The sequence below is a fragment of the Scyliorhinus canicula genome, chromosome 11 (genome assembly GCF_902713615.1).
Source record: "Scyliorhinus canicula chromosome 11, sScyCan1.1, whole genome shotgun sequence".
NCBI lineage: Eukaryota > Metazoa > Chordata > Chondrichthyes > Carcharhiniformes > Scyliorhinidae > Scyliorhinus > Scyliorhinus canicula.
Genome location: NC_052156.1, coordinates 136883071 through 136906092, shown reverse-complemented (window position 1 = coordinate 136906092; position 23022 = coordinate 136883071). Strand labels below are relative to the sequence as shown.

At 46.3% G+C, this 23022-nt stretch overlaps 1 protein-coding gene across 1 annotated transcript; it reads left to right on the top strand.

Moving 5' to 3' along the window:
- Window positions 1-12521: 12521 nt before the first annotated feature.
- On the top strand, window positions 12522-14992 carry szl (sizzled). The gene is made up of 4 exons (XM_038811463.1): window positions 12522-13183; window positions 13888-14057; window positions 14221-14313; window positions 14450-14992. The coding sequence occupies exons 1-4, from the start codon at window positions 12888-12890 to the stop codon at window positions 14770-14772; spliced, it is 882 nt and encodes a 293-aa protein (XP_038667391.1). The 5' UTR covers window positions 12522-12887; the 3' UTR covers window positions 14773-14992.
- Window positions 14993-23022: the final 8030 nt, after the last annotated feature.

The window sequence follows — 23022 nt, the reverse complement described above, 5'->3', positions numbered from 1 at the left end:
CCCACCCCAGTCCAATGCCGGTATCTGCACATCTTTTAAAAAGTACCTGGATCTGCACCTTAAGATACAGGGCTGTGGACTGGGTACAGGAAGGTGGGATTAGAAAGGGCACCTGGGTGTCCTCGGGCTGGCATGGACAAGATGGGCCGTATGGCCTCCTTCTGTGCTGTAATTGTTCTGTGGTTCTATTGGACAATGCTACCCTGAGCACCCAACTTTTCCTCACAGTGACTCCTGCAGTTCAGCCCAATCCAAACTCTCTGTCTGAAGTTTTAGTAAGGTGCAAATCTCACCTCCAGCCCAATCCACCAACACTCAGGAAACTCAAGAATAGTGAATGACTTTGAGTCATGTTGCAGCTGTATAGAACCTTAGTTAGGCCACACTTGGAGTATCGTGTTCAATTCTGGTCGCACACCACCAGAAGGATGTGGAGGTTTTGGAGAGGGTACAGAAGAGATTTACCAGGATGTTGCCTGGTATGGAGGGCATTAGCTATCAGGAGAGGTTGAATAAACTCGGATTGTTCAGTAAAAACTTAAAAACTTCCTGGAAGGAGCAGTGCTCCGAAAACTCGTGTTTGAAACAAACCTGTTGGACTTTAACCTGGTGTTGTAAGACTTCTTACTGTGCTCACCCCAGTCCAACGCCGGAATCTCCACATCATCAGTAAGGTAACTCATCCCTTTTATGTGTTCTAGTTTCCCCCTTCTTACAACCTTTCTCATTTTAGTTCTACAGGCAACAAAGTGTCAGTTGTTGATATAACAGGGAGTGTTATTATGACAAGGACAATTTTGTCTGTTTTAACTAATGCAAAACCAAAATACTGCTTGTAGATGCTGGAAATCTGCAATAAAAATGGAAAATGCTGGAAATACCCAGCAGGTCATGAAACTTCTGTGGAGAAACAGAGTTAACATTTTAGGTCAAGATTACATTTCTTCAGAATTTATCTTGTTTGAATGTCAAGAGGAGATTTCCTCTTAATCGAGATGGTTATTGCCTGGTACTTGATTGCTGTGATTGTCACATGCCACTAAGCCTGAATGTTGGCCAAGTCTTACTGTTTGTAGGCATAAACTGCTTCAATATCTGAGGAATTATACTGAATACTGTACACTCATCAATGAACATTCCTGGGTGGCACAGTGACGCAGTGGGTTAGCACTACTGCCTCATGGAGCCGAGGACCCGGGTTCAATACCGGGCTGGGTCACTGTCCATGTGGACTTAGAACTTAGAACTTAGAACAGTACAGCACAGAACAGGCCCTTCGGCCCTCGATGTTGTGCCGAGCAATGATCACCCTACTTAAACCCACGTAACCCGTAACCCAACAATCCCCCCATTAACCTTACACTACGGGCAATTTAGCATGGCCAATCCACCTAACCCGCACATCTTTGGACTGTGGGAGGAAACCGGAGCACCCGGAGGAAACCCACGCACACACAGGGAGGACGTGCAGACTCCACACAGACAGTGACCCAGCCGGGAATCGAACCTGGGACCCTGGAGCTGTGAAGCATTGATGCTAACCACCATGCTACCGTGAGGCCCCAAAGTTTGCACATTCTCCCCTTGTCTGCGTGGGTCTCATCCCCACACCCCAAAAAGATGTGCAGGGTAGGTGAATTGGCCACACTAAATCACCCCTTAATTGGAATAAACTAATTGGATACTAATTTATTTTAAAAATCAATGAATATTCCCTCCTTCTGACCTTTTTATGGAGTGAAGGTCAATGATAAAGCAACTGGTTGGGCCGATAGGACATTATCCTGACAAACTCCAGCAGTGATGGCCCGGGACTAAAATGATTGCCTCCAACAACCAAAACAATCTTCCCTCATGCTCGGTATGACTCCAACCAGTGAAGAGTTCCCCCCCTAATCCCCCTAGATGTCAATTTTGCCAGGACTCTTTGATGGCAGTCACTCTCACCTCACCGCGGCAATTTGGTTCTTTTGTCCATCTTTGGACTAAGGCTGCAATGAGGTCTCGTGCCAAATGGCCCTGACAGAACCCAAACTAAGAATCAATGAACAATTTGGTACTGAGTAACCATCCTTTGATAGCACTTTTGCTGACACTATCCATAATTTTGCTGATGATTGAGAGGAGAGGTAATTGGCCAGATTCGATTTACCCGTGCTATTGTGGGAAGGACATACCTGGTCAATGTTCCACATTGTTGGGTAGTTGCCGGCATTGTAAACGAGAAGGTGAAAAGTATTGAGATAGACTTTTGTTTTTACCATTTAGGCATTAAGTATTAACTGGGTAAAATGCAAATAGGAAAATCCGGTTGGGGAAGGGTCTTGCAAACGAGGATTAGAGCACACCTGATTTTCTTCCCATTTGTTTAAATAGGGTGAAATCCAGGTAGGTTCTGCTCTTGTTCAAAGAGCCGAGTTAAATGGATAGTAAAGGCTGGTCTCATAAAACCTAGTTGGTCACATGCAGCCCAATTTTGCTGGGATCAGAAAAGAAATGTTTGTTTTTAGTGCTTATTTTATTGTGTAATTATTTTATACTGCAATGTGAGATATTGGTTCCTATTTATTCCGTTTTCAAGTATATATTTGCAGAATCCTTTTTACGCAAAGGAATATTATCAGCCGATAGTGAAATTTAATTGATTTTTCCAGATTTACCACTCAAAGTATCAAACGTGTTGGTGTCAAAGTGTCTGATCACTTGATTGTTTTGCTGAGACTATGACGGTTTGTTTCTGTTTTAACATCTTTAATACCAGACGAGAATGTGGAGTTGTGATGCTCATGCGCCTTATCACTGGTAATCAGTGCAGGCAGACTGGAGGCAGGAGACAAAAAGAGCACCAGAAGCAGACTAGATTGATTGTACATAAATAAGTCTCACCTACCTGTTATTTACTTTGATCTAAGTTAATAGGCTGCAGTGTCTCTGTGGAACCATTCTTGTTTAATGCCAGCGATGCATGTCGGTGCTGTGAGTTCTACCTACCAAGTTGTTTTGGGACCTGTTTTCAAAGATTACATTTAACACAAATTGAGAAATAGCAGCAATTGTTCATTTAACAGTTTTGTCCTACGTATACATTAAGAAAACCTATTGCAAACTGCGTTGGTTGAACCAGTGTTTAACTTTTAAACTTGGAATATATTAAAATGGCAGAATTGTGGCCAAGTAATTTCAATGGAAGTGTGTAATTCTCTCAATAAGACTACTTTTATGATGGTAATACTGCATTTCAGAAAGTAGCGTCTGTGAGTCAGTTAAGTTGCTAACTTAAGCTCCTTCACTCAGACGGCAGACTCACTGGTCAGTGAAGAACTAGGCCTTTGAGTCTGCCACTGGGATAAAGGAGCTATATTTAGGATGGTAAACAGTGACAGCTATGGTTGCAAACACTCCAGGATCAGCCTGGAGTCTCCAGGCATGGAAGATGAAATTCCAATATACTGCTGTGTGCAACCCTGGTGAAATTTCTCTGGGGCTTTAAAAAATATTGTTCTTTATGTCAGTTTCTTTGAACATATCTCTTTACCAGATGTAAAAATAGACAGTCAAACGTCATCCAACTGGGCAATGAGTCTTAATTGCTTTCCACTTATTGTCGGAAGGCAGTACATCACAAGCATGTGTGTGTTGGCCGACTAATGTCTGGAGCATGGAAGCAATTCATGTGATGAAACCTTGAGGAATATATTTAATGACAGTGGACAACACTGGCGACAGTCCATTCACAGATCATGGCCAACAGGAATTCAAACTGGAGCAGTTTCATATGAAGGGTGTCAGACTAGTACCAGTTACTGCTACAACCTGAAGGTGCTGCGATTTGCTAAGGCCAGCAGTTAGGAAGGCATTTTTTATTTTTAAATAATAATCTTTATTAGTGTCACAAGTATGCTTACATTAACACTGCAATGAAGTTACTGTGAAAATCCCCTGGTCACCACACTCCGGCGCCTGTTCGGGTACACTGAGGGAGAATTCAGAATACCCAATTCACCTAACAAGCAAGTCTATCGGGACTTGTGGGAGGAAACCAGAGCACCCGGAGGAAACCCACGCAGACACGGGGAGAACGTGCAGACTGCGCACAGATAGTGACCCAATCCGGGAATCGAAACAGGATTCCTGGCACTGTGAAGCAACAGTGCTAACCACTGTGCTCCTGTCCCATCAAATGTGTCTTCTTGGTTGCTGACTTGATCAAAACCATACAAAATAACTTTTGGTTTGCAACACAAAACAGAAGATGCTTTAAATAATGTCAATATAAAAGCTGCTCAAGAGAGGTATGAGGCATACTGTTTTAATCCTCAGTATCTTGGCCGAGATTCTCCGAAATCCCGGCCAAGTGTTGACGCCGGTGTAAACAATGGAGATACAGGGATAGAGCAGGGGAGTAGACCTATGTAGAGTGTTCTTTTGATGGATTGGTGCAGACTCGATGGGCACTGTAGGGATGTTATGAATCTGATCCAACACACTCCTGGCTGGCCACCCATTCTCCACCTTTCATGAACCTGAACTAATCCAAAACTCTGCTGTCCAAGTCCAGTTCAGCCATCATCCCTGTGGCTATTTACCTATACTGGCTCCTGGTCTTGCAAAAAATCACCTAAATCTTAAAAGTCTCAACCTTCTTTTCAAATTTCTCAACAACAACAAATTGCATTTATGTAGTACCTTTAACTGGTCAGACAAATCAAGCTGTGACAGCCTGCGCATAAGTTGTTTAATTTTCAACCTTCTTTTCATAGCATTGCTAACTTTGGGTGGATTTCCCGGTGCAAAGTCAGAAAGTCAGAGGATGTTTATGCCATGTCAGCAGCTGAAATTGGCAATCGATTTAAAAAAAACATTCTCAAAGTTCTCACATGGAGCACCAAGTTTATTGCTGCCAAATACTTTCCTTCCATCCATCTCACGCCATTGGGCACATGTCCCAGCAATAGCAGCAACTGTGCACATAACCTCAACCCCAGCATTTAGGATGGTGATTTGACCTGTAGCAGAATGGGGGTGGCCTGAATATCCTGCCCAGCACTATTCTGGGAAGAGAGTGAAATCCCAGGAATTTCAGGAATTTGTGAATTTAAAATAGGATCATTAGGACAAACCAAATAGGATCATTGCTGATAAAGAATGATAAATAACTGGAGTCACTCTGATACTCACCATTATATTAATTGGAATATTTTGTTTCTACAACACAATCTTTCTTCATAACCTTTTGCCATCACAGCAACCATCTGTTCACTTTGACCAGCTACAGTAAATCAAATATATGTGGATTTTTCAGTTAATTATCATATATAATTGTGGGGCAGTCTCCTTGTTGTCTGTCACTTCTAACACAATGCTGTTAGCAGCTGTAGTTGACAGAATGGAGACAATTAGAAATGTATTACCCAGTTGAGAACATGAAGGTAGAAATCAGGCAAATGAGAGATAAGCCCCCACCTACACTGAATGCACTTTTTTTACGGCAAGTTTCAGACAAGTACTACTGCTTTTTTAAAAAAAAACTGCTTTCAATTTAAACATTCGACTTTTATTTGAAAAGAAAGAATATGCAGAGTTGGGGGGAAAGGCAGGAGAATGGAACACAGGGAGTTGCTCATTTGGAGAGCTGGTGCAGAAACGATGGGCCAAATGGCCTCCTTCTGTGCTATAACATTCTGTGATTCTGTGGGGAAAAAAAAGATTTAGCATTTTGTGTTTCAATACCTTAGTTCGCAGGGCAGCCACAGCTACTCCTCTACCAACTGTTTGCACTCTGATCCAGTTTTGCGATTTTGAATAAAGTTCTAGGTTTGGGCAGCACGGTGGCGCAGTGGTTAGCACAGCTGCCTCACGGCGCCGAGGTCCCAGGTTCAATCCCGGCTCTGGGTCACTGTCCGTGTGGAGTTTGCACATTCTCCCCGTGTTTGCGTGGGTTTCGCCCCCACAACCCAAACATGTGCAGGGTAGATGGATTGGTCACGCTAAATTGTCTTTTAATTGGAAAAAATTAATTGGGTACTCTAAATTTATGGAAAAAAAAGTTCTAGGTTTAATCATATAAATGACGGGAGTGGGGGAAGTGCGGAGAAATGGTGCATAAGTCATTTTCTCACTATCTGAAAAATAGAAGTGTCAAATGTAAAAGTGCCTGTCGATAGGTCTTCTAGTTTCTCCGTGCCTTAGTTCAATTTCTGTAATGTGTGTCTGAAGAACTGTATAACAGTGAGTAGCATAATTGGGTCACTGTCTGTGTGGAGTTTGCACGTTCTCCCCGTGTCTGCGTGGGTTTCCTCCGGGTGCTCCGGTTTCCTCTCACAAGTCCCGAAAGACATGCCTGTTAGGTGAATTGGACATTCTGAATTCTCCCTCAGTGCACCTGAACAGGCGCAGCAGTGTGGCGACTAGGGGCTTTTCACAGTAACTTCATTGCAGTGTTAATGTGAGCGTACTTGTGACAATAATAAAGATTATTCTTATATATTTGGCCTGAAAATATAATGGGCATATCTTCTGAAAGCTTAAGCGACATAGCTGAACACAACAATGATTGAAAATGCATCCATTTTTACTGAATGGTGCATTGCCAGAATCATTTTATTGTTAAACTATTTTATACTTCTTTTATACTGGCACCCAGAATGATCATGGTTGGTAAACTTACTTGTAGCTGTTGTTTAAGATTAGCATTATTTAAACTGTTAGCCACTGGGATTGTGCTCAGTTCATTCTAGGTGTTTAAGAAATTGATCCACAGATTCCTACTGTGCAGAGGAGGTCATTTGGCCCATCGAGTCTGTACTGACCCTCCGAAAAAGCACTCTACCTCGGTCCACTCCTCTGTCCACCCCGCCCTATCCCAATAACTTAACCTACCTATTCCTGAACACTAAGGGGCAATTTAGCATGGGAAATCTACCTAAGCTGCATATCTTTGGACTGTGGAATGAAACCGGAGCACCCGGAGGAAACCCACGCAGGCATGGGGAGAAGGTACAAACTCCACACAGACCGTAACCCGAGGTCGGAATCGAACCTGGGTCCCTGGCGCTGTTATGCAGCAGTGCTAACAACTGTGTCACCATGACACCACTACTCTTGTAATTCTTGTCACAGGAAAATGACATCCATGAACCAGCCCTCCACAATAACATTTCACAAATGGCCCCATACATGCATACGGTAGAACTATAGACAATATTTTCTAATTCTAATAAACATGTGTCAATGCTTCAACAAGATCAGCTGTGCCACCTCCATATGCATTAAGAAGGAGGTACAGTTAATTTGAAGTTGTTACATTGTTAATTTTCTTTCATACGTTCAGAGTGTCCGCGCTGTCGTGAACGCCGTCGTGTTTCACAACGTGCAAAACGGGCGCGGGCAGTAGCGATTCTGTCCCCCACAGGGGGCCAGCACGGCGCTGGAGCAGTTCACGCCGCTCCAGCTTTACATCCTGGCGTGCACTGGGGGCGGCTCCAACCCGCGCATGTGCAGCGGCGATGCGCCAACCTGCGCGTGTGCGGTGGCCTTACTGAACGCTCCGGCCCCGACGCAACATGACGCGGAGGTTCTGGGGCCAGACATGCAACAAAGTAGGCCGGGGGGGGAGAGGTCAGCCCGCCAATCGATGGACTCCGATCGCGGGCCAGACCCCATCGGAAGCCACCCCCGCCCCCCAGGGAAGGAGCCCCCCCCCCCCCCACAGGCCGCCCCCCCGACCCTTCGCGCAGAGTTCCCGCCAGCAGCAACCAGATGTGGCGCCGGCGTGACTCTGCTTTTTCCGTGCGGCCGCTCGGCCCATCCAGGCCGGAAAATGGGTGGCCGGGCCGCGTACAGCGGCCTGCAACCGGCGCCATGCCAAACACGCCGCGCCGATGAACCTCGGAGAATCGCGCACCGGCATCGGGGCGGCGTGGAGCGGTTGCGGCGATTCTCCGGCCCAACGCGGAGCTGGGGAATCGCGCCCCAGATCTTTGTGTGTACGTAGCTTGTGGTCCGGGAGTGCTGACTCGGCATCTACTCTGGCACGCTTACCTTTAAAAATGTATTCTTGGGCAGCACGGTGGCGCAGTGGGTTAGCACTGCGGCTGCACGACGCCAAGGTCCCAGGTTCCATCCCTGCTCTGAGTCACTGTCCGTGTGGAGTTTGCATATTCTCCCTGTGTTTGTGTGGCTTTCGCCCCCACAACCCAAAAATGTGCAAGATAGGTGGATTGGCCACGCTAAATTGCCCCTTAATTGGAAAAAATGAATTGGGTGCTCTGAATTTTTTTTTAAATGTATTCTTAAGATGTGGAGGACACCACGTTTGTTACCCATCCCTAATTGCCCTGAGGGCATTAAGAGTCAACCGCAAAATGTGAAACTTAAGAATACAGATCATGTAGTCCAGACTGGATAAGGGCAACAGGACTTTTTTCTCTTCCCTGCCAACAATAATAGACAAGGTTTCTTTTTTCATCGCACCAGCTACCAATGAGATTTAATCAGCTCCATTACACAATTTGTTATGGTGGGATTTGAACTCTTGATCTTCCGGTTGCTAGTCCAAAACCACGAGCACAAGAAGAAATTACCCTTTAATTAAACATGTAATATTTACGCGTGTAAAGGCTCACACTTTTTCTTCTACTGGTGGTGTAATTAATATTTTCCTGACGCAGCAGCCAGATCCCTAGCATAATGCTGCTCCTGTAGATGGCATTAGCCGCATCAGGCAATATCCTACCTGCCACACCCTTCAATGAACTTCTGAACATGATGGAGAAAAACAGCATTCCTGTAAACGCTGCTCAGTAGCCTCATGGTTCAAAGCAGGGTGGTCTAATGCGACTATTCCTCCTTACTGACATGGCTGGTGCTAGTTTTTTTTCAGTTGGTCCCGCTCCCAGAAAAAAACATTCTCCTTGCCACTTGATCCTTTGTTCCATATTCTGGGCTTTCCAGATAGGAGAATTATTGACATTAATGGAAAAATGGCTGTCCAACATCCTTACTTTTACTACTCGGGAAGAAATCCTCTGCTCCCGGATCAGTGACCAGTACCCTTTGATTCAAAACTGGCATAAAATAGTCATTCCTGTGGCATTCCTATGGAATTCCTGACATCTGTCCTCCATTCTAAGTTGGATACATTCCGTCAGGTGTGTGACCCCTATCTCAAATTTATAGGCTCCATTCAGTCTGACCTGAATGTCTTCCATAACCTATATTGCAAGGCCTGATCTTGCTGTACCTTACTATAACCTAGAAGACCTGCAAATAGTCCCTCATTGTTTTTATAGAGAGACACTCTGCTCTGCAAATTTCCTGTTTTTAGTTGGTGGATTCTGAAGCCAAAAACTGATTTTGCAAAAGCTGCCAGATTGATTTTATTTTGAAAGAAGATATGCTCAAATTTGGATTGTTACTTGTGCATTCATTGCAAATCTGGAGATAGAAATTATTTCAGCAATTTATCTTTGAAACTCAAAAACCGTCAAAATATAAATTGACGTGAACCCAACAGTCATAATATTCTGATAATTCTCTTTGAGCATTTGTTATATTAGCTAACTTTCCAAGTAGATCGATTGGGTATCACACGATAACTTTCAATACGTAACACTGAACAAGATTTAAGAAGATTTCAGGCATGTTTTTGTAACCAATCCCACTTTCACATTAAGCGCACTCTCAGTGGTAATGCATTGTTTCATTGAACCAAATACAGCTTATCACTGGTTCAGCAAAGCCCGTTGAGTTGTAACCTGGCCCCCGTCCACCTCTCCCTTACTTCCCTTAAAACCCTCCTTAAAATCCATGTGATTTATTTGGTCAACTCTCTTCAACTTTCTAGCTCAGCTGCTGTTTGTTATCTTACTTCCCTTTAGTACAATCGGGTATTTTTAATATTAAAAACTATATGCTGTAAATGTATGTAAAAAAATATTATTTCATAGGATATCTAGAATTGTAACTGTACATTTATAGTCAACCTCAAACCCAGCCATATCCACTCGTTATGCATGCAACACAAAGTAAACATAATACTCACTGCTGTTACCTCTTATCCAGCATGCAATGGATGTGTCTGACTGGATTAAGAATACATTATCATTTTTTCAAATTAGTTTAAAAAAGGGGGGATCGTTTAAAATTTACAGCCAGCAAATATCTTAAGAAAATTACAACGATGAAATTATAAACATCCTGAATTGAATGGGTGGGGAAGGGAGCCACCAATTACTATACCTGAATGTGAACAATCTGCAAGACAGATAAGGAGGGAGTGGGACTGACTATTGTTGAATGCACTTAGCAATGAAGTGTGAATACTTCAGTTGTTTATAAATGTTTAATCAGATCTGCCTCTGAATTGCCTCACCTTTCCAATGGTGAGGGAGCCATGCATGCATGACCTCTGTCTTGGGTCAGGCGTCTGCCTGCCAGTCCAGGCGTAGTATGGCTTTATCCTCATTTTTTTTATTGAACACTGGAGAATATTTATGACACCATCAGTTATAATTTGAGAATATTGGTGTTTTATCGTTCTCTGAACAATTATGAATATATGAACTGTGACAATATTGCTGTGAAAAGAACACATTGAGTTTTTCATTTTTTAAAATTCTGCGTTACAAATTATTTGCATTACCTTTGCCGAGTTAGCAAACCTCTCGATCAGAAGATTCTGAACTTGAGTTCCATAAGGGGAGAAAAACTGAGGGATGGCTTTATTGCCAGAATTGCTCTCCTTCCAGTGAAATATTTAAAAAAGCCCCATTTATGGATTTCACTGATTCAGGTGGGAATTAAAGGTTTTATGAAACTATTTAAATTGGATGTGTGGCACTGAGGTTGACACTGCTGTCTCACAACACCGGGACCCAGGTTCGATTCTGGCCTTGGATATCTGTGCGGAGTTTGCATGTTCTCCCTATGTCTGCATGGGTTTCCTCCGGGTGCTCCGGTTTCTTTCCACAGCCACAGATGTGCAGGTTAGGTGGATTGGCCATGCTAAATTGCCCCTTAGTGTCCAACGGGGTAGGTGGGATTATGGGAATGGGGTGGGCCTAGTTAGGGTGGTCTTTCAGAGGATCGCTGCAGACTTGATCCTGTGAGGCAGCAGTTCTAATCCCTGTGCCATCATGATGCCCACAAATCATTTAAGAATCACAATTCCTAGGTGGAGGTCAGCAGCAGCAGCAACCCGGGGGGAGGGGGGATGGGTGGGTTGTTTTTACGTTATTTGTGAGGGGTGGATTTTGTTTTGTTTTATTTGTTAATTTTCAGATGGATAGAGGGTTAAGTGGTTTTTGTTGATATATTGCTTTGTTCTCTTTGTATTATTTTCTTTTTTGTAGTGTTTTTAAAAAAGTATTGAAAAATTTGGAATAAAAACATTTTAAAAAAAGGAATCACAATTCCACGCTTGGATTGGAAATAAATTTAATCCAGGTGAAACATTAAAAACAGACCTGTGGCAAACCATATTCAGTAACTGTACTTTTGAATGAGAACATAAAACCCAGCAATTACACATCAACATCAAGTTATTAACTTTCGCACAAGTGACTATAATAAAGGGCAGCACGGTGACACCGTGGTTAGCACTGTTGCTTCACAGCACCAGGATCCCAGGTTCGATTCCCAGCTCGGAACACTCTCTGTGCGGAGTCTGCACGTTCTCCCAGTGTCTGTGTGGGTTTCCTCCGGATGCTCCGGTTTCCTCCCACAAGTCCCGAAAGACATTAAGTGAATTGGACATTCTGAATTCTCCCTCTGTGTACCCGAACAGGCGCCGGAGTGTGGCGACTAGGGGCTTTTTTACAGTAAGCCTACTTGTGACACCAATAAGGATTATTATCAGATTATTAATTACCCTCAAGTCGTTTATTTAAATGAGTAACAATTGCATTTATTAAATTATTTAAACACTAAAAGCATGTTAAATTAAAACGCGAACGTAATATCTAATGGAAAACCGTCAGTGTGATGTGTCAAAAGTGGCTGGGCCAATTCTTCATTCCTATCGAACATTACACTGAAGCTTCCTGTCACAAGTATACTACTTCAGATCTATGTTTAACTCTACTTCAGTACCAGTCCCAAGTACAAAGGTACATGTTAACAGGTTCTATTTGAGGAAACTGCAAATAAATTGTTCCAATATTCAATATATAATTACTTATTACACCGGGCGGTGCCGACATCGTTTATCTCTATCTGAGATGTTAGGCTCCTTTGGTAAGAAATTGCAATGTAACGATTTGTCTTCAATCTTCCTGCTCTGCAAAGCTTTGTCATACCTGCTTGCTGGGGCACCAGACGTTAAACGTTCCTCAGGAGTCAGAAAGATGTCTCCAGGGTGATACTCCTACTCAAGACAAGAGACGCGGAGACAATTAGCCCTGGCAGAAATGTCTTCACTCGGCCAATTCATTTCTTTTGTTTGATTTCTCGCATAATGCCATTTGTCAAAACACGGCGGGGCCAAGTGGCTTGCTGGAGTCCGTCTGTCTGCCTGTCTACCGAAGGTTTATGCGCAGGATTTCTGAAACCGAACTTGGAATCTGTGTTTATTTGGGATTTCATTTTAACACTAAACACAATCCAGAGACACCTTGCGAATTAAAACAAAGGGAATGTAGTCGATCTCAGGGTGCCAAGCCGGGACATATGAATCGGTGCAGTCTGCAGAGGTGTTCTGTCGAGAACCTCCGCCTTCACAAGTCATCACAACCATCATCTGGATGGCGATTAGAGTTGAGGTTTATCTGAAGTACTTTGACGGGTGACTGATAACTGACAGATCATTGGAGATATAAATACAGCAACAAGCCAGGGAGCGGGAAAACCCTCCCCCCCCCGGACTCTCCCTCTGTGGTGGCTGCTGAGAGATGCCAGGTCTGACGAGGGGATGTGTCCTGTCGCTCTTGTGTGTCCCCTGGTTTGTGCTGCGGACACATTGCTTTGACATCGGACTATCGACCAAGTGCGTGCCCGTGCCGAAGGAGATGGGACTGTGCCAGGATGTGGGATACTCCGAAATGAGGCTCCCGAACCTGATGGGTCACACGGCGTTCGGAGAGGTTATCCCGAGGTCGGCGGAATGGGAGCCGCTCCTCCGCACCGGCTGTCACTCGCAGGCCGCCACTTTCCTCTGCTCGCTCTTCGCTCCAGTCTGCCTCGATACGTAAGCGCTTCCCCCACCCCGCCAGCTTCTCACCCTTGTCGGGTTACTCCGGGTCATGTGGTGGCGGGGACGCCTCTGGAGTGCTGTGGGCAGCTTATTACCGTGAGGGTGTTTCCAACCCTGGGACATGTGCAGCTCTGAGGAAAGATTGGGTCAGAAGGGGCTGAGGGATGAATTTGATTTGAGATGTCCGAAGTTATGAGGGGTCTGGGTAGAGTGAACGGGAAGAACCTTTTACCTGAGCAGAGGGGCCAGTGAGGGGCGGGAAAGGGGGTCGAGGGAGACTGCTCTTTCGGAGGGTCGGTACAGACTCGATGGGCCGAATGGCCTCCTTCTGCACTGTAGGGGTTCTATGGTTTAGAGGGGAGATGAGGATCCTCCCCCCCCCCCCCCCCAACCAACCAGACAGTGACTTAGAACTCTGCCCCAGGAGAGGCAGAAACTCTCAATTTATCTAAAAGGAATCTGGAAATGCACCTGCAGGTTAGTGACCTGAATCCTGGGATTGGGGCGCGGACCTCGTTGTTCGCTGGCGCAGACACAGTGGGGCAAGTGACCTCTTGCTGTGCCCTAAATCTTCTATGATTCTGAGAACACTGACACAATGTGCAACATTGCTTCGTGACTCGAGTAGTTAGTGAATATTTGAGAATATTAGCAGAGCGAGCATGTACATTAACAATACCCCCATTACATCGTTCCAGGTTCATCCAGCCCTGCAGGAGTATGTGTGTTGCTGTGAGGGACAGTTGTCGCCATGTCCTCGCCTGCCACGGGCAGTCGTGGCCCGATGCCTTTGACTGTGATCGATTCCCAGCCGATGAAGACACCTGCCTCACGTCGATCAATACAGAGTCTGCGGCTTATCGCAAATGTGAGCCACTTCAATTAGATTGCGTTGTCTACCGCGAGCGAATCGACTTTTCACTCGCGAACGATTGAATTTGGAATATGATCGTTTTAAAACCGGCTATTGTTCTAGTTTTGTTTAAATCACTATCAACTGTTACAAGTGTCCTTGTTTCTGTTATTCCCAGTTTTCCCGAAACCTACTTGCCAGGGCTGCCCCGCTGCAGAGGAGCCAGGTGCACACAAAAGAGTTTTGCAAACATTTTGTCAGAACAATTTTGGTAAGTTTCCTGGGAGCGCCGGGGGTGGCAACGGGAAACTAACCAGTTGCAAAATTAAAAAAAACAAAGTCCTTTGACTTGAATAACATTTGTCCTGACAATAAGTGCTGATTGTTGTTCCTTGTCCTGCCCACAGCTGTGAAAGTGACACTGGCCAGGAGGAAGGGCGCCACGGGAGTTTCCGAGTACGATGTCCAAGGGCGGGTGGAGATGATCAGCCCCGGCTCGCTGTTTCCCTTTGGGACACGCACCATTATTCAGCAGTGGCTCCTGATCAATGCAAACTGCGCCCACACCATGATACGGAGCAGCAACCGAGGCGCGCAGTACGTCCTGATCGGCAATGTCCGCGATGCCAACATTATAGTTAACAAAATCTACTTGTGGCACAAAAGGGACACTCAATTGACGCTCGCCGCTCGCAAATGGAAACAACATAAATGCTCGAAGGATGCTTGATCTGCAATGTTGTCGGGTACATTAATGCACTCCTCTTTAGCTACTCTCCAAATATTGTAAATATAAATGTTTAATATTGTAAACGAATGTACATCTGCCATGGCTTGTAAACGTATAGGTTGGAATTATACTATTGGCCTGTCAAAGATATAACTTTATTAGAAGCTATGTTGTGTATATAATTGCGGAAATATATTGCTGTATATAAATTCTTCTAAATGTGATGCTCTACTGTTTCCTTTACTTTCAGTGATGGTCCTGTAAGTAACTAGTAACCTCCGGTATAGATGGGAAACTTTATGCAAGAACAGGCGTCCGGTTAAAACCCCAGAGATTCAAAATATGCTGCCCCAATTGTGGAGCTGTGCTATTAACTCTGAAATTGATGTCTCACTGCCTCACTGTTGAAGTCCATAGAATCCCTAAAGTGCTGAATGAGACCATTCGGCCTACCAAGTCTCCACTGACCCTCTGAAAGAGCACTCCATCCAGGCCCACTCCCCCACTCTATTCCCTAACCTGCACAGCTTTGGCCACTTAAGGGGCAATTTTAGCATGGCCAATCCACCTGCATTTCTTCGGACTGTGGGAGGAAACCGGAGCACCTGGAGGATACCCAGGCAGATACAGGGAGAAGGTGCAAACTCCAGACAGTAGAATCATTGCTATTTCAATTTTAACCATGTGGTGATAAGTGTTGATCGACTGCCAATCAACCACACTTGTCACTGAAAATTAATTTACAAATGTTGGGGTTCATTCGTTGAAGTTTTAACTGTTGGAGGTTTTAAAGATGCAAGTCTTTCAAACAGTTTTCCTTTCTGTCCCTTTCTTAATCCAGTCCCTTTCTTTTTCCCATTGTATTGTCCACGTGTGCGAGCCCTGGTCCTGACTTAATTTGAAGTCTTAGTGATGGACGCCATGCCCTGCCACAGCAAACACAGGCCAATTAATTTTTATTACCAATCGACGTTCCGATATGACCACAGATCACAGTTATTAATTACTGCCTATCTTGTTCCTGCAATGGGAAGTAGAAACACACAATTAAATGGGGAATAATGAAACCCAGGGCAACTTCGTGATATGAACCCTCCGCGAAATGCAAAGTTAAAATCAGATGGAGCAAGAATCAGGATTCACTTTGGACAGGATCAGGAAATTACAGGCAAAATTCTTTTAAATTAGTGGTGAGGTTAGGCTTCACATGTCGGTTAAAATTCGGTTGCATAAAAGTTTGGACGTAACTGGCCAGTGTAAATAACTTAACCCAGAGTCCTTTTATTCTTTTCGGAAGCATCATAGAACATACAATGCAGAAGGAGGCCATTCGGACAATCAAGTCTGCACGACCCACTTAAGCCCTCACTTCCACCCGATCCCTGTAACCCAATCACCGCTCCTAACCTTTTTGGACACGAAGGGCAATTTACCGTGGCAAATCCACCTAACCTGCACATCTTTGGACTGTGGGAGAAAACTGGAGCACCAGAAACCCACAGGAGAATGTGCAAACTCTGCACCGACAGTGACCCAGCAGGTAATTGAACCTGGGACCCTGGCACTGTGAAGCTACGGTTTTAGCCACTTGTGCTACCATGCTGCCCAATATATCTCTCAATGTTTTTAAGAGTAAAAACCTGGAGACGTTCAATTCGCTGAATAAGCCTCTTCAGTGAGGGCATCCAGTCCTCCAATTGTAAACAATCTGATTCACAATCACTGAAAAATCCATTAAAAAAATGATAGACTCATACAGTACAGAAGAGGCCCTTTGGCCCATCAAAACTACAGGACAAAATAAAATTAGCACTAACCCCAGTACTTGGCCCATAACCTTGGATGTTATGACATTTCAAATGCTCCTCCAAGAACTTAAAAAAAAATTTTTTTTTATTAAGGTACAGTATTTGAAAATTTTATAAAAATAACATTAACAGTGACATCAACATGGTATAATAAACATTCCCCCCCCTCCCCCATCCTAATCTTCACACACCACAACCATAAAACAACAATCCCCCCCCCCCCCCCCCCCCCCCCTCTTGGAATACTGCATCCGTTGACATTTTAATTTTCCCTGAGAAAGTCGACAAACGGCTGTCACCTCTGGGTGAACCCGACCATTGACCCTCTTAAGGCAAACTTTATCTTCTCGAGACTGAGAAACCCAGCCATGTCACTAACCCAGGTCTCTACACTCGGGGAGGCTTCGAGTCCCTCCACATTAACAAGATCCGTCTCCAGGCTATCAGGGAGGCAAAGGCCAAGACGTCAGCCTCTTCTGACACTCAAAGATCGTTACCTCTGGACTCGGCACCACCCGTGTTTTTAGCACCGTGGACATTGCCTTAGCAAAACCCTCTAAGCTTCGGGCATGCCCAAAACATGCGGACATGTTTGCTGGACTTTCCACGCACCTATACTCTACCCCAAAAAACTTGCTCATCTGGGTCGCTGTCATGTGTGCCCGGTGGACTACCTTAAATTGTATCAGGCTAAGCCTGGCACATGATGAGGAAGTATTAACCCTGTTTAGGGCATCCGCCCATAAACTCGCCACTATCCATCCACCTAGCTCATTCTCCCACTTGCCCTTGAGCTCCTCCACCGGAGTTTCCTCTGCCTCCAAAAGCTCCTGGTAAATATCTGAAACCTTCCCCTCTCCCACCCAGAAGTGGAGACTACTCTATCCTGTATCCCCCGTGGCGGCAGCAGCGGAAAGGCCGGCACCTGTTTTCTCAGGAAGTCTCGCACCCGCAAATACCTAAACTCATTCCCTGCTGGCAATTCAAATTTATCCTCCAAGGCTTTCAAGCTGGGAAAGCTCCTATCTATAAATACATCCCCCATCCTTCTAATTCCTGCCCTTTGCCATCTCCGGAACCCCCCAGCTAGCCTACTCGGTACTCCAAGAATTTTTTAAAGATTGTGAAGTTGTTCCTGCCTCAACTACCCTCCCAGGCAGTGCATTCCGGATTCCCACCACCCTCTGGGTGAAAACTAAACAATTTTATAGTTTCATTGGCACAGTTGTCAGTTTATTAGTAAATGTTGATAACGACAAAATAATTTCCCAAATATGTCCACACACACCGCTGCAGCTAAGAAATAGTACACAATTTGAAGAGCCTTCCATGCCTGGCAGGATCTCACAACATGGCCCTTGCGGTGCATCCTAGTCTTGTCCGCAGTGCCTTTTATAGCAAATCTATCTTCAAACTGGCATAAAAGGTTGCGGAAAATACGGGAAAAAAGGTTTTGAAAATTATACTTAATATTGCCTGACCTTTTGCACTGGTTCAGCCAATTCCAGACAGATTGCCAATAATATTACCAGCAGCGGAGCGTCTGCACCAGCATTTTAATAAAATGTCCAATTAAGGGGCAGTTTAGCGTGGCCAATCCACCTGCACATCTTTGGATTGTGGGGTAGGCCAATGGGGAGAATGTGCAAATTCCACATGGACAGTGATCCGGGGCTGGATTGAACCGGGGTCCTCGGCACCGTGCTGACCTGCGCCATCATAATAATCTTCATCAGTGTCGCAAGTAGACTTATATTAACACTGCAATGAAGCTATTGTGAAAATCCCCTAGTTGCCACACTCCTGTGCCTGTTCAGGTACACTGAGGGAGAGTCCAGAATGTCCAATTCACCCAACAAGCACGTCTTTCGGAACTTGTGGGAGAAAACCCACGTAGACACAGGGAAAACGTGCAGACTCCACCCAGACAGTGACCCAAGCCAGGAATTGAACCCGCGTCCCTGGCGCTGCAAAGCAGCAGTGCTAACCACTATGCTACCAGCCACCAGCAATTTTAAAGCGAGTAACCAGATTTAAATGACTGTGAATTACTTTGTGTGGGGTTTAATTAGTTTGTCACTTTAGTTTGGTAAATTAAACATTTTTTTTAAATAGGAAAGAATTTCTAAAACATGCTGACTAGTGTGCCTGCGTATCTAAGAAAATGGGGACAATTTGAAGGGCCCAGCAGAAACAGCAATATCTCATAATTTTGACAGGCTGTTGTCCGTTTTGTGGACAGGACCTATTTCAGGCAAAAATAATTCTTGAATCAGAGTAAAAGATGACGAAAACATGAAGGGAAATGGTTGTGGGTCATAAAATTACCCGGTCTGAGCGCAAAGCGACCAGAGGAAAAAAAAAAATTCCAAAATTAACCAAGTGACTTTCTGTAAGATTTTTAAAATATATATTTTTATTAGAGTTTTCCATTTTTATAAATAACACAACAAACCCTCAAAACTGATAGAGTACACAACTTAAATGCTTCTGCATACATGAATACAGAAAAAGACAGGAGACCAATGGAGTCGGTTCAGCTTAATCATTCAACTTTGTATAGGAGGCCTGCGGCAGCTAAGGTGTTGAGGGGGTTTATGGACCAGGTGGGAGGGGTGGATCCATGGAGGTTTGCGAGGCCTAGGGCCAGGGAATTTTCATACTTGTCCCATGTGCATAAGGCCTATTCCTGGATTGATTTTTTCATTGAGTAGGGCGCTGATTGCGAGGGTGGAGGATGCCGAGTATTCGGCGATAGCCATTTCTGACCATGCCCCGCACTAGGTGGACCTCGAGCTGGGGGAGGAGAGAGACCAGCGCCCGCTTTGGCGCTTGGAGGTGGGCGGGCGGGTTCGAGGATGTATCGAGAGGTACCTGGAGGCCAATGACAATAGAGAGGTCCGAGTGGGGACGGTCTGGGAGGCGCTGAAGGCGGTGGTTAGGGGGGAGCTGATCTCCATTTGTGCCCACAGGGAGAGGAGAGAGCAGAGAGAGAGGTAGAGACTAGTGGGGGAGATGGTGCGGGTGGACAGGAGATACGCGGAGGCTCCGGAGGAGCGATTGCTGAGGGAGCGGCGTAGTCTACAGGCTGAGTTCGACTTGCTAACCACCAGAAAGGCGGAAGCTCAGTGGAGGAAGGCACAGGGAGCGGTGTATGAATATGGGGAGAAGGAGAGCAGGATTCTGGCGCACCAGCTCCGTAAGCGGGATGCGGCCAGGGAGATTGGTAGAGTTAAGGATAGGGGAGGAAATGTGGTGCGCAGGGGGGTAGACATTAATGGGGTCTTCAGAGACTTTTATGAGGAACTGTATCGGTCCGAACCCCCAGCGGAGGAGGGGGGGATGGGGCACTTTTTGGACCGGCTGAGATTCCCGAGGGTGGAGGAGGGACAGGTGGAGGGACTGGGGGCGCCGGTTGAGTTGGAGGAGCTGGTCAAAGGGATAGGGAGCATGCAGTCGGAGAAGGCGCCGGGGCCGGATAGGTTCCCGGTCGAATTCTATAAGATGTATGCAGACCTGTTGGGTCCCCTGTTGGTTAGGACCTTCAACGAGGCAAGGGAAGGAGGGGCTCCGCCTCCGACGATGTCTCGGGCACTGATTTCCTTGATCCTTAAACGGGACAAGGATCCCCTGCAGTGTGGGTCATACAGGCCGATCTCACTCTTAAATGTAGACGCCAAGCTGTTGGCGAAGATTTTAGCCATGAGGATAGAGGACTGTGTGCCGCAGGTTATCCACGAGGATCAAACGGGGTTCCTGAAGGGGAGGCAGCTGAACACTAACGTACAGAGGCTCTTGAATGTTATAATGATGCCGGCAGTAGAAGGGGAGGCGGAGATAGTCGTAGCATTGGACGCGGAGAAGGCCTTTGTAAGGTTGAGTGGGGGTACTTGTGGGAGGTGCTGGAAAGGTTTGGGTTTGGGGAGGGGTTTTTGTCAGGTGGGTGAGGCTGTTATATGAGGCCCCGATGGCGAGCGTGGCCACGAATAGGAGGAGGTCGGAGAATTTTCGGTTATACCGAGGGATGAGGCAGGGGTGTCCCTTGTCCCCCCTGCTTTTTGCACTGGCAATTGAACCCCTGGCCATGGCGCTGAGGGAGTCGAGGAACTGGAGGGGGCTGGGGTGGGGAGGAACACCGAGTATCGCTCTACGCGGATGACCTATTGCTGTATGTGGCGGACCCGGTGGGGGGAATGCCGGAGGTGATGAGGATTCTCCGGGAATTTGGGTATTTCTCGGGGTACAAGCTCAACTTGGGGGAAGAGCGAGCTGTTCGTTGTACACCCGGGGGACCAGGAAGGGGGAATTGGTAGGCTCCCACTAAAAAGGGCGGAGAGAAGCTTCAGGTAATTGAGGGTCCAGGTGGCCAGGAGCTGGGGGGGCCTTGCATAAGCTTAACCTCACAAGGCTGGTGGAGCAGATGGAGGAGGAGTTCAAGAGATGGGACATGTTGCCGCTGTCTCAGGCGGGTAGGGTGCAATCAGTTAAGATGACGGTGCTCACGAGATTTCTGTTCCTGTTCCAGTGCCTCCCCATCCTTATCCCGAACGCCTTTTTCAGGCGTGTTAACAGGAGCATTACGGGGTTTGTGTGGGTGCACGGGACCCCAAGGGTGAGAAGGGTGTTCTTGGAGCGGGGCAGGGATGGGGGGGGGGGCTGGCGCTGCCCAACCTCTGTGGGTATTACTGGGCTGTCAACGCAGCGATGGTGCGGAAGTGGGTAATGGACGGGGAAGGGGCAGCATGGAAGAGGATGGAGATGGCGTCCTGTGTGGGCACGAGCCTGGAGGCACTGGTAACGGCGCCGCTGCCGCTCCCTCCAACGAGGTATACGACGAGCCCGGTGGTGGCGGCTACCCTCAAAATTTGGGAGCAGTGGAGACGGCACAGCGGGGAGGTGGGGGGCCTCGATGGGGTCCCCGATACGGGGGAATCACCGGTTTGTCCCGGGGAGAATTGATGGCGGGTTCCTGAGTTGGCACAGGGCAGGTGTTAAGAGGTTGAGGGACCTGTTTGTAGACGGGAAGTTTGCGAGCCTGGGTGAGCTGGAAGGGAAGTTCGGGCTCCCCCCGGGGAACATCGTTAGGTACATGCAGGTAAGGGCGTTTGTCAGGCGGCAGGTGGCGGAGTTCCCATTGTTGCCGCCACGTGGGGTCCAGGCCAGGGTGCTCTCGGGGGTGTGGGTTGGAGAGGGGAGGATCTCGGCAACGTACCAAGTGATGCAGGAGGTAGATGAGGCCTCGGTGGAGAAGCTGAAGGGTAAATGGGAGGAGGAGCTGGGTGAGGAGATTGAGGAGGGGATGTGGGTGGACGGCCTAGGAAGGGTGAACTCCTCTTCTTGTGCGAGGCTTAGCCTCATACAGTTTAAGGTGCTGCATAGGGCTCACATGACCGGGACAAGGATGAGCCGGTTCTTTGGGAGCGAGGACAGGTGTATTAGGTGCTCAGGGAGCCCAGCAAACCATGCCCATATGTTCTGGGCATGCCCAGCGCTGGGGGAATTTTGAAAGGGCGTAGCAAGAACGATGTCGAGGGTGGTAGGATCCAGGGTCAAACCGGGCTGGAGGCTCGCAATATTTGGGATTGCAGAGGAGCCGGGAGTGCAGGAGGCGAAAGAGGCCGGCATTCTGGCCTTTGCGTCCCTAGTAGCCCGGCAGAGGATTCTTCTTCAGTGGAAGGATGCGAGACCCCCAAGCGTGGAGGCCTGAATCAACGATATGGCGGGGTTTATTAAATTGGAGAGGGTGAAATTTTCCCTAAGGGGATCAGTGCCGGGGTTCTTCAGGAGGTGGCAACCATTCCTGGATTTCCTGGCAGAACGGTAGAAATAAGGCCAGCAGCAGCAGCAACCCGGGGGGGGGGGGGGGGGGGGGGGGGGCGTGGCGTCCCTTTGTTTTGGGGCTGAAGGGACGTGTATATTTGTTTTTTGCTAATGTCGGGCGTTAATTTATTTCTTCTTTTTTGTATACAGGGGGGCGGGGGGATTGTTCTTTCTGTTCTTAGTATTTTCTGTTATTGATATTTTGTGAAAATGTGAATAAAAATTATTTTTTTTTAAAAATCAGTCAACTTTGTGTCTCCGATTATACAATACAAAAAAACAATGAACGGATAAACCAGAAGATAGGGGAAAGAGGAGGAAGCCATGTAAACATGGTGAAAGGGTGTACATAATCACGTGTAGCCATCTCAAGACAGTGCTACATACCTTATGGAAAACAGTGTTAGAGCAAGTCAGACATTACACAACCTATAAATCTGAGATAGGGGTTCCATACATTTTGGAATGCATCCATTTGGACGGAATATGCACATTAGGAACGCCACTGGAATCTATGCCATGATAATTTTATGCCAATTCTGAATTGAAGGATATTTACCACCAAAGGATGTTCTTTTCCCAAGAATTTAATACAAACTATTTAAAGTTCTCTTTGTGAACT

Bases quoted from the DNA above. Each gene is read 5' to 3' on its own strand.
- szl (XM_038811463.1), top strand. From the start codon at position 12,888: ATGCCAGGTCTGACGAGGGGATGTGTCCTGTCGCTCTTGTGTGTCCCC. The intron at 14,058-14,220 runs GTGAGCCACTTC...TGTTATTCCCAG, and splicing joins GTCTGCGGCTTATCGCAAAT to TTTTCCCGAAACCTACTTGC. The intron at 14,314-14,449 runs GTAAGTTTCCTG...TCCTGCCCACAG, and splicing joins ATTTTGTCAGAACAATTTTG to CTGTGAAAGTGACACTGGCC.